At 62.7% G+C, this 11,221-nt stretch overlaps 2 protein-coding genes across 2 annotated transcripts in view; both read left to right on the forward strand.

Annotated features, from left to right (window-relative positions):
- Positions 1 to 8,204, forward strand: part of ARHGAP39 (Rho GTPase activating protein 39) — an 87,391-nt gene extending 79,187 nt beyond the window's left edge. Inside the window, exons 7-12 of the mRNA XM_028093628.2 lie at positions 999 to 1,091; positions 4,327 to 4,400; positions 5,682 to 5,881; positions 6,591 to 6,682; positions 7,116 to 7,285; positions 7,369 to 8,204. Coding sequence (XP_027949429.1) covers positions 999 to 1,091; positions 4,327 to 4,400; positions 5,682 to 5,881; positions 6,591 to 6,682; positions 7,116 to 7,285; positions 7,369 to 7,563 — 824 coding nt within the window. The 3' untranslated portion in view covers positions 7,564 to 8,204. The remainder of the gene's footprint in view (positions 1 to 998; positions 1,092 to 4,326; positions 4,401 to 5,681; positions 5,882 to 6,590; positions 6,683 to 7,115; positions 7,286 to 7,368) is intronic.
- Positions 8,205 to 9,668: 1,464 nt separating this feature from the next.
- CUNH8orf82 (chromosome unknown C8orf82 homolog) lies at positions 9,669 to 11,221 on the forward strand. Its single transcript, XM_028093589.2, has 3 exons — positions 9,669 to 9,843; positions 10,442 to 10,490; positions 10,754 to 11,221. Exons 1-3 carry the CDS (start codon positions 9,682 to 9,684, stop codon positions 11,197 to 11,199), a joined length of 657 nt encoding a protein of 218 aa, XP_027949390.1. The 5' UTR covers positions 9,669 to 9,681; the 3' UTR covers positions 11,200 to 11,221.

The following is an 11,221-nucleotide window of genomic DNA, read 5'->3' on the forward strand; positions in this document are numbered from 1 at the left end:
TATTTGGGGGATGTGTACATGCAGGGGTCGCATACAAATGTGCACCCCAGTAGCAGTGGGCACACCTCACCCCCAGATCTTGGTTTCTACTACTCTCTTCCATTCAAGGAGCCAGGGTTCCTTGGAGAAACAGCTGAGTCTAGGCTGGTGGGGGGGGTGGCAGAGTGTGTCACAGGACACAGGAGCCAACCGAAAGGGCCAAAACTGGAGCCATTTGAGCAAAAAATGAAGTCGTATTGGATTATAACCCACAGCGTAAAATGACATATCCACAAGGCCGTACTGATAAAAGTAAATGATCCAGTAGATCGGACAGTGATCTCCTGTGCAGAAGAATAACAGATAATTTGTGTAGATGGTCCACAGTCAGAGAAGAGCCCAGCTCCCAACCTTAGCGTGGGCTGTGTGTAGAGACTCACTTCCAGAGAGCACAGGATGGCCAGGGGACGAAGGACTCCCTGCCAACAGGATGAAGTCCCTTTATGCAGAGTGGGAGGCATGCCCAGATCAGTGTGAGACACCTGCTGTGTCTCCTCCAGCACCAGCTCGGCAGCCTGGGACCCCTGAGTGCAGCTGTGCAGGAGCCAGATGGCTGGGCTGGGGGCTCCTCAAGCCCACCAGAGGCTCAGAAGCATCTCCTCCCTGTTGCCCTTCCCTGCATCTTCCTGCCCACCTCCTGCATGGTCCACAGTGCTCAGAAGGGCCCCAGTGCCTATCCCAGCCCCATGGTGCAGACCTGCTCCCAGACACAGCCACACACGTGTGTGGGTACACACACCACAGCGCTCCTAGGCTGGGTTCTCCTCAGCCCCAGCTGGGCATTGGCCACAGCCCTGCTTCCCTTTGAGGAACCCAGCAGGGGTGCAGTACCTTCCCAGCCAACTGGGGTCAGCCCCACACAGGCCCAGGGGCCTCCTTGCCAGCCACGTCGGGACCTGTGTGGGCATGCATTCCTGGCATTGTGTTCTGTGGTCCTCATGGCTCTGTTTGCTCCCCAGTGACGCAGCATATGAAAGCGCTCCTGGAAAGGAACACTAAGAAGAAGTCCAAGTTGAGAAAGAAACCCAAGCCTTATGTTGAGGAACCGGATGGTAGGGCCTCTCCCCACAGCCCCTGTGCGCTGTGTCTGCACAGCTCTGCTCTCCGGCCTCGGCCGCCTGGCCTCCTTTCTCTAACCGCTTCTGGGCTGGAAGGCGTGTTGATGGGGTAGCACTAACCATCAGGCTTGTGGGCTTCTGTGCTGGCCGGGGGCCCAGGTCACTGAAGGGGCTTCCGTGGGAGGCCACACCTGCCCTGTGCCTTTCTCAAGAACAATTTCCAGCTTGCACTCTGGGCTCTCGGTGGGGCAGGGTGTGAGGACAAACTGGGCAAGGCCTGCTGGAAACACCTCTAGGTGTTTGCTGAGGAAGTGCCCTATGGGCAAGTGCCTCCCCAGCCCTGACCTCCGGCCCAGGCCACCCTGGGGCAGGGCGTGGAGCCTGGCATGGCTTCCTTGGAGGGAGCCCAGGGATTCCCCAACTTCCCCCACCAGCCCCGCCCTTCTCCTGGGCCCTGGCTCAAGACCTGCACCCCCATCCCACCACTGTCCAAGCTCCAGGGAAGCCCTATTAACCCAGGACTATGCCCTCCCTGCTGAGAGCTGTTGGTCTCACTGCTATTGTGTCAGCATCCCCTCCTGGCACCAGGGCTCTGGGACCAGCCCCAGCCCCACCTCTAGCACTTCCCCCAGACTCGGAACACAGCCCATTCTCTAAACATGCCCCACCTCTCGTCCTCTAATACCGTAACTCAACTGCGACGCCCCTTCCTCTGGGAAGCTGTCTGGCTGCATACTGCCCTTGGCAGGAGGGGGCAGCTGCTGTCCAGGATTCCCAGCTGCCCTTGGGCCACACCCATCTGGAACAGGAGTGGAAGGGGCTCTGAACTCCTGCTGGAGCCTGTCCGGGAGTCGGGTTGCAGCAGGGAGGTGGGCCTGGTGGGGCCGAGCAGGACACCATACTCCAAGACTGTTGGGTAGTGAGGAGGGAGCTAGAAGCCCCAGGACCCCACAGTGTCAGCACCAAGAGGTGGCAGTGGCAGCTTCTAGCCACACCCAGCAACTTTTCAGGCTTAAAACCAGGGCTCAGGGGCACTGAGGCCCCAGGGCAGGTGTGGACTCCTGGCACAGCAGCATAGACTCTGGGAGAGCTGCTTCCGTCAGTCCCTCTGCAGGCCTCTATCTCCTCACCTATAAGACTGGGTATGGGTATGCCCTGGCGAGGCCGGGACAGGTCAGTGGACCTGAAGCAGAGTGCCCCACACCATCGTGAACGTCTCCCTGGGCTGGGCATGGGCACTGCACACCCTCCCAGGCATGCAGCAGACATCCCACAGTCAGGCCCGGGAAGCCACACCCGCGGCAGTACGGGGTGCAGGGGAGCTCCTGGGACTCGGGGCGCGCACAGCCTCAGTCCTGGTCCACCCACAAAAGCTGATAGCAGCTGCCATCTGCTGAGCTGTGCACCAGACTCCAAGGTCAGCCCTTCACGAGCACTTGTGGTCGGTGTCATCCCTGTCCCCATCCTACAGGAGAGGAAGCTAAGGCCCAGAAAGGCTGCCTCGTGACCAGGTTCACCAACCGAGAGGTGGCAGCCCCAGGATCTTCAGATCACAGTCTGTTGGAGAGGCCCCCGAGACGGGAGGTCAGGGCGTATCTCTCTCACCCCAGGGAGGGGTAGGCACACTCCCAGTCTGCAGCCTGCTCCTTAATGCAAGGTGCTCCCTGGGCGGCTAGTGGCCAGTGGGCAGCCCAAGGCCCCCTTTGCCTTCCAGGTCCCCGGGAGCCTGCCAGGGAAGGCCACATGGGCCTGTGGCAGGTCCAGGTGCTGTGTCCTGAGCTCGCCTAGCAGAGGCTGCAGCTAGGACTCTCTGCCAGGGGTCTGCAGATCCCCTAGGGACCTGAAACAGATTCTCCAGGGAGAATGGGAAATGTTGGTTTTCACTTTTGATTACTTTAAAAAAGAATCCCTTTGCCACTTACAATAATAATACTGTTCTGTGATCGTTCAAAATGAAAAGATTTTCATGGGCTAAGCCATGCTTATGTTTTTCACACTGGGGTCCAAGGACCCCCACATGCTCAGTCCACAAGAAACTGCTTCCTTTAAAAGAAGACTGGGGTATTTGGGTTTGCGAGTTGGGTCTAGAGGCCTCCCTCTGACAGGTAGGCACTGGGGCAGTGGGCCCCAGGGCCAGAGCCTTCCAGAGAGGGTGCCAGTTCTGAGCTTGGAGGCACACATTCTGGCTTTTCTGTCTCTGTCGGCCCTTGACACCTTGGGCTGGGTGGCCCCCTGGGCTTCGCCTCATTGTGTGTTCTTGGTCTCTTCTTGCTCCCTCTCCTTCCCTTCCCTTGCCTGGGCCGGGAAGGATGCCACACACATTTCAGACCCACCCTGTGTGGGATCTCCTCCTCCACTGCCTCTCGCTTCTCTCTCCTTCCCCTCATTTCTGTATCTGGAGAACCTTCTGGCCGAGGTCCTTGCCCTCCTGGAGGCATCCCCCCATGACCACCAGCCAGAACTTCTACCAGGGCCGAGTTTTAGAAAAGCCCCCTCCCTTGAGAAAGGAGACCAGTCCTCTCCCTGCCACCTTCAGCCCTCGGGCAGAACCCAAAGGTGTCTTTCTGTGTAGTGGGCCTTCCAGTGACCCCCAGGCTTAGGACGTGGGGCATCCCCTCCATGCTCATCATCCTTCCACATGCCACCCGTCCCCTCGGCCTCCCCTTCCATAACTGCTGCCCAGGCAGCCCTCAGCTCAGAGGGATGGGGCTCTGCAGGCCGAGGCCCTCTCCCGCAGCCTGCTGGGGGCAGGGCTACAAGAGGGTTGGGGCTGCTGTCCAGCCAGCCAAAGCCCACTCAGTACTGGCCTCAGGCGGAGGGCACTGAGCACCTCTAGCCCTGTTGCCTATGGAAATGACCCTTCTTCGGGACTCCCCAGGGCTAGTCTGCAAGGGGAGCATGGGGTTTGGAGGCCCTGGGGCCCATGTCCTGCCCCGTCCCACCTCTGCCCTTCCTGGCGGTGGGGAAACGTGGGTGGGCTGACAGAGGAGTCCCTTCCCAAGCCTGGCTCCCTGAGGTGAGGAAGTGCCCCTTGCCTTTCCGTGTTGGTTTCTGCTCTAAAGGATTTAGCCCAGGAGGGTGAGGACCCACTGCCCCCAGGCAAGTGGTAGGCAGGAGCCTGGCCAGGCCCCCACGGCTCTTGCAGGAGCCGCCTCTCCTCACCCCTCCTCCTGCTGCTTCTCTTGGCCACACGTCCACACCACGCCAACCAGCACCCGTTCTCTTCCAGGGGTGGCGATAAGCACATATGCCAAGTACTGTTACCACAAGCTGCAGAAGGCGGCCCTGACTGGGGCTAAGAAGGTATGAGCTTCCCCCAGGACAGCCGGGTGTGGGTGGGTAGGCTGTGCTGGTGACACCCAGATGGGGTTCGGAGGAAGGCCTGGACAGGCAGCCCTCACATCCTGGGGAATGCCCTGCCCTCCTTGAACGCAGCCGGCTGGGGCTGGGGGAGGTGGAGGCTCACAGTACAGAAGGTGCTCCAGAGAGCCCACTGAGGCAGCCAGGGAAGGCCTCGGGCAGGGGCTGCACCGCAGGTTCAGGAGCCAGTGCAAAGGGGCATGTGGCTAGGCCAGGGCCCCAGGGTGTAACCCAAGTGTGGGTACCAGGCCTGCCACTGTCGGGCTGGTGCAGTGAGGTGCAAAGGAGAGGCACAGCCCGTGAGCAGGCCTAGAAACAGCCCTTCTCAGCGGGGACCCTCACCCTGGCAGACTGCCCCTGGACCCAGGGGAGGCCAAGCCTTGGACTGCAGGGCAGGCTCAGGAGACCATGTGCCCCTTCACTCACACTGGGCCACCCACCTGGCCAAGAGCCCAGACCCATCACAGGGCTCCTCCCACACTGGCAGCCAGGGTGGGGCAGATGGGCAGGTGGTCCTCTCTGACACCCGTTCTGCCACTGGGCCTTCTTAGTGCCTGCCAGAGCTCTGTAGCCACACGCCTCCCACAGCCCCTCTAGAGAACAGGCCTGTCACTCCAGACAGCTGCACCTTGTTCCCTGGTCTTAGGATGTGTGGCTCTTGGCCCTCTTCCCCTCTGTCCCCCGCTCCCCTTCAGCCCCTCACCCCCACCCAGGAAGCCTCTCGGGCCCTCCTGGGTCTGACCCTTCCCCCACTGTCCCAGAGCCTGGCTGTCCCTCCCCTAGTCCGCCCCCTAATTCACTGCTCTAGCCCTGCCGCCGGGAGCTGCTGTCCTACCTCAGGCTTCTCCCCTCACCTCCACCCCAGGTGGTCTCACATGGTTCAGCTCAGCCAGCCTGGCCCCTCTATGGCCCCACGCAGCTCTCATTCCAGGGGTCACTCCCACCTTCCTCCTGTGTGACCAGTGGGGCCACCTGAAGATTTAGGACATTGTAGGTGGCCCAGCAGGGTGCCCCTCCCCCAGGGAGGTGGGGACCAGGGAGCTGGGGTGCCCCTAGCTCTTTCTAGGCAGGCGCCTGGAGTTACCAGGGGTGAGAGGACAAGGGGAGAGGGGGAGGGTGGCCAAGCCAGGGACAGCCCTGGCAGGGGTGCGGGGGTGGGGGAGGGAAGGCTGGGAGCAGGGCGGCGGGACCACACCAGGACAGAGAGCTGGGCTGTCTTTGCAGGGGCTGAAGAAGCCCAACGTGGAGGAGATCCGGCATGCCAAGAATGCTGTGTTCAGCCCGTCCATGTTTGGCAGTGCACTTCAGGAGGTCATGAGCATGCAGAAGGAGCGGTACCCTGATCGGCAGCTGCCCTGGGTACAGACACGTCTATCTGAGGAGGTGCTAGCGCTCAACGGTGACCAGACGGAAGGCATCTTCAGGTGCCCCGCAACCTGGGCCCTGGGTGTGGGGGCCTTGGGTGTCTCCACTGTGTCTCAGGCAGGCACCATCAGGCACCAGGACCACTGGGCCGACTTCCATGCCCCAGCCTTGGGTTTTGGGGCCAGGAGACCCATGCCCCTGCCTGGGAATAACCAGAGAGGCCCCCCCACAAGAAGCCATCATGTGGGCGGGGAGAGACACCCCGGAGCAAATGGAAGGGCCACTATCAACCGGGAAAGGCAGGGCAGGGCCCCATCCTTAGGAGCCAAGCCAGAGAATCATCCCCCTGAACGGCAGCATGCCTGAACTTAGGAGGGTCGGCCAGGGACAGTGCCTCTGTAAAAATGGCCACCAGGGCCCCAGAGGGCACTTGGACGGTAACCTTTGGCAGGGCCTGAGACGTGAGCCTGGAAAGACACCCCAGCAGCAGCCAGCAGCTGCTGCTCACCTGTGAATAGGGATGATAGTCTCTGCCCCATGGGGAGTATAGCACAAGGCCTGCTGTCAAGACTCACCTACCTACCCAAGCCCCCCGGGGGGGGGGGTGACAGGCTTGGGGGTCTGAGCCTCAGCGGCCCTGCTGATAATGGCATCCGCCTGGGGGTGGCCAGCAGAGGGAAGAGGGACAGCATGGGGGAGGGGTCTGGCCTGGCCGAGGCTGCATGGGGGAGGGGTCTTCCTCCGTGTGACCCACCCTGTGCTCCACAGAGTCCCTGGGGACATTGATGAGGTGAACGCCCTGAAGCTGCAGGTAGACCAGTGGAAGGTGCCCACAGGCCTGGAGGACCCCCACGTCCCTGGTGAGCCTCCATTCCCTAGGAGCTGAAGCAGGCCTGCTCCAGGCAGTTGGAACATTTGGGCGCCCCCTTATTCCCCCAGCGATGTCATGGCGATGTCATGGCTCCCAGTCCATTTCTAGCACAGACAACCCCTCCCATCATGCAGTCTCCTGGGGGCCCTTCTTCCAGCCTAGCCTGCCGCTCTCCTGCACTCCCTGCATGAGCCCCCAGCACCCCTAGGGTCAGTCCAGGCCCCCAGGAGCACCAACACGCCAGGGTCTGGGCCTTGCCAGTCTGCCCGACACTCCCGCTCTCACGCCGCACGCTGCCCCTACCCTGTGTCGCCCTAACCCGCTGACCACTCCACGGCTCCCGCCCAGCCCAGGGGAGCCCGCCCAGCAGGCTGTGCTGAGCACCCTGCCCCGCCCCCCCCCCGCCCGCGCTGTGTCCGCAGCCTCGCTGCTGAAGCTGTGGTATCGGGAGCTGGAGGAGCCCCTGATCCCGCACGAGTTCTACGAGCAGTGCATCGCGCACTACGAGAACCCCGAGGCCGCCGTGGCCGTGGTGCACGCGCTCCCCCGCATCAACCGCCTGGTGCTGTGCTACCTCATCCGCTTCCTCCAGGTACGCGGCGGGGCACGCCCCCACCCCTCCAGGGCACCCCTCACGCGCGGGGCCCGGCCCACCCTCCTGTCCCCTCTGCGCAGGTGTTCGTGCAGCCCGCCAACGTGGCCATCACCAAGATGGACGTCAGCAACCTGGCCATGGTGATGGCGCCCAACTGCCTGCGCTGCCGATCGGACGACCCGCGCGTCATCTTCGAGAACACTCGCAAGGAGATGTCGTTCCTGCGCGTGCTCATCCAGCACCTGGACACCAGCTTCATGGAGGGCGTGCTATAGCACGTGGGCCCCAAGGACCGAGGGTGGGGACAGAGCCAAGCTCGGGTGCGCCTGGGCAGGGGAGCACGCGGGGAGGGGGGAGGGAACGCCCCAGCCGCGGAGGCAGCATGCCAGGCCCCGCCCATGCCCGCCCCAGCCCTGGAAGCCCCCAACTTTCCCACCCAGGCCCTTGGCCTGAGGACGCAGCCGGGGCAGAGGGCGAGTGGGAAGAGCGCCTCTGGGCCCCCTCCCACCGCGCCGCCTAGTGGCCAGTTCCTTGGGCACCGCTTCGCCCACCGCCGGCCGGCCAGCCCCGAGAAAGTGCCTTCTGTTTCCTGGAGCCAAGTGACACTGCCCCTCCCGGCCGGCCTGAGAGCACACACCGCCCTCCCCCGGAGTGAGCTGCCTCGCTGGGGCTCCTGCGCTCAGCCTGGCCCTGGCCTGGCCCCTGCCCGGCTGCGCCTCTTTCCTCTGCCCCGCACTTCCCCTCGGTCTCCTTCCTGGCCTGTAGCCTCCAACACCCCGCACACCCCACCCGCACCCCGCCACCTGTGGCCTCCATCGTCGAGACTGCACAGGAGTTGGGGGCCCCAGGGCACTGGGCTGTCCATCACCAGAGCAGGGCCCGGCAGGCTCACTCTGGGTGGGGAGGGGTCCCCAAACCAAAGTCCTCTGGGGTGGGGGGCAGGGTTGGGCAGGCATTCTTGGGGCAGGGTGGGGGAGGGGCAAGAGTATTTTTTCTTCATGTAACTATAAATTCAGATTCTATCCAGCACACCAACCCGCCTGTGTATAAAGATATAGAGGGAAAGATATAAGAACTAAATTTGCTAATGACATAGTTTTAACCCAAATGCTATTTATCTCTGAGCCGTCCTAGCCTGTCCTCTGTGCAGAGCAAGTTGATATCACTCCATCATTTTCTTCGCCACTTTCTTGGCTTCTGACCAAAAACCAAACCCTGCCCCATCCCCACGTGGGACCTGCAGTTGAAGAGGGAAGGGACCCCAAGCTGGGGAACCAGGGAACGCCCAGGATTCCTTCAAGGCCAGAGCTGGGGGTAGGAGGTACCTAGACTCTCAGTTTGTACATTTTCCATTTTGGAATTTTGAGTTCCAATTGTTAAACTTAATTTCTCCCCAGTTTATATATATATATATATATATATATTTTTTTTAGAGTTGAGTTTTTATTTATTATTAAAAACAAAAAAGCCCAGCCCTACCGCTGCCCGGGTGTCCCCTGAGGTAGCATCCTCAGTCGGGTGGTCTCCGGGCCTGGGATGGACGGCCCGGCCACAGACTCTCGCTCTGACGCATGGACTCAAGAGGTGACAACACTTTGTGTGAATAAAATACATATGGACACTTGTGAGCCACGGTCAATGCCTGTCGCCTCGTGCTCTTCCAGTTGCTTCAGAAGTCTGGGTTGGGGGTTGGGCAGCCCACTACTGCAGCCAGCCTGTTGCTAGTATGGTCACCTAGGTGGACAGGCCAGGGGAGAGTGGGGGAATGGAGAGAGCGCGTAGGGGTGGGGCGGTAAGCAAGGCTGTTTCCTGGGAATGGGGGAGAGGTGATGAGCCAGGGAGGGGGCACCAGCTGGGTGTTGGGCCCCCCTACGCCGTCTGCGGCCACCGGGGGTATGTGTCGACCCCTAAGTCCCCGCCCGTTTGCACAGGGAGTGGGCTTTTTGTGACGCGTCCTACCCCCAATCTGCCATAGGTTCTAGGCAGAGTGTTTATTCAGTAACTAGTTGAAAATGCAGACACAGCCCAGCCAAACTGGCTTTCTCTGAGGGGTACCTCGCCCACGTGCCGGCGGCCAGGCTCCGACGGCGGAGGGACAGAGCCTGCCTTCCTGCCAGGGCCTCGCTCCCAGGGCGTCCCCTCACTCCTGAATCCGTCTGCACCCCCGTATCACATCCACACCCCGCTGTCTGGCCGTCTCGTCCGCTATCCCTTCCCCAGCGGGACATCAGGGCGGGCCGCTCCTGCCGTCCGGGAATCCGGTGCGCCCAGGGAAAGCGAGCTCCGCGCTAGTGCCCGGAACCCGAAGTGTGAGGCCGCAGTCGCCGGGGGATGCGTGTTCACGCAGCGCCAGCCCCGCGTGACCGGCCCGCCGCTTCCGGCGCCGGAGGAAGATGTGGCAGGCATGCGGAGCGCTCCGGACCGGCGCCCTGGCCTTGGCGCGGTCCCCGGGGACCCGGGCCTGCGGTGGAGGCGGGGACATCTCCTACACGCAGGGCCAGGCCCCAGAGCCCCGGACGCGAGAATATTTTTATTACGTGGATCATCAGGGCCAGGTGGGCCTGGAGCGGGGCCTGAGGGGGCGCATCTGTAAGAGAGGTGGGGTCGGAGGGAGGGCCCCTGCGAGGGGCGGGGTCTCTGAGGTAAGTGAACGTGACTGCTGAGCTGGGTCAACGAGCTGGAGAGATTGGGGCGTCGGGCCTCAGCCCCAGAGGGGTCGGACCCCCAGCAGCCAACCTACCACACGCAGTTGCAGCTGCGTCTCGCGCGCTCTACATCCCCAGATCCTGCCCCTCCCTGCGGTCCCCGGCCCCCGGGGCCGCCCTGATTTGCAAGCCCTGGCGGGTGGAAGCAAGTCGGGGAGCCTCCGCGGAGGAGGTGGCACACTCAATTAGAAACTTGAGGAAGGGAGAGGTACGGGGAAAGCATGGCAGCTCAGGCACCAGCACGGCCCGGAGTGCGGCGTCGATGCGGGAATGTCGGTAGGACCCCCGGTTTACTTTGCATTCGCCTCTCTGCACACGGTGTGTACACACGAGCAAGGGAAGCGGACACTAGCCTCAGCTCAGGCCTGCCCAATGCCTCCCCCGCCCTGGGGCCGACTCTGGCTCCCAGCTGGGACTCATGGGCAATGGCTTGCCCCTCTGTCCGCAGCTTTTCCTGGATGACTCCAAAATGAAGAACTTCATCACCTGCTTCAAAGGTACCGCTGCACCCTCTTACCCACCTTCTGTCTCCCTTCGGCAAGGCCCTGGTGGGCTCTGCTCCCCAGCCTCCCCACTGGCCCACCCGAAGCAGAGGACTGGGCATCCTGCGCACAAGAGTCCTGCTGTCCAGAGTGAGGCCAAAGTGGTGGGCCGACGAGCGGTGCCAGCCCTTGGCGTTGCCCAGGGCAAGCCGTTTGCCTGGGGGAGCGGGGCCCCGTGTAGACTGGCATGGTAAGCAACCGCGCCCCTTCACCTCCAGACCCACAGTTCCTGGTCACCTTCTTCTCCCGCCTGAGACCCAACCGCAGCGGTCGCTACGAGGCCTCTTTCCCCTTCCTCTCGCCCTGCGGCAGGGAGCGCAATTTCCTGCGCTGCGAAGACCGGCCCGTGGTCTTCACGCACCTGCTGGCCTCGGGCCCCGGGCCCCCGCTTCTCTCCTACTGCGGCGGCGGTGAGGCCCTGGCCGTGCCCTTCGAGCCGGCGCGTCTGCTGCCCCTGGCAGCCAATGGGCGCCTCTACCACCCGGCGCCGGAGCGTGCGGGCGGCGTGGGCCTGGTACGCTCAGCCCTGGCCTTCGAGCTTAGCGCCTGCTTCGAGTATCCGCCCGGCGCGTCCGCGCTGCCCTCGCACGTACGCTGGCAAGGCCGCCGCCTCGCCCTCACCATGGACCTGGCCCCGCTGCTGCTCGCCACCCCGCGGCCCTGAGCCGCAGGTGCCGCTGGCCGCC

Source organism: Eumetopias jubatus, unplaced genomic scaffold, assembly GCF_037043125.1.
Source record: "Eumetopias jubatus isolate StellerSeaLion01/CBP00866 unplaced genomic scaffold, mEumJub1_p1.0 scaffold_4, whole genome shotgun sequence".
Taxonomy (NCBI): domain Eukaryota; kingdom Metazoa; phylum Chordata; class Mammalia; order Carnivora; family Otariidae; genus Eumetopias; species Eumetopias jubatus.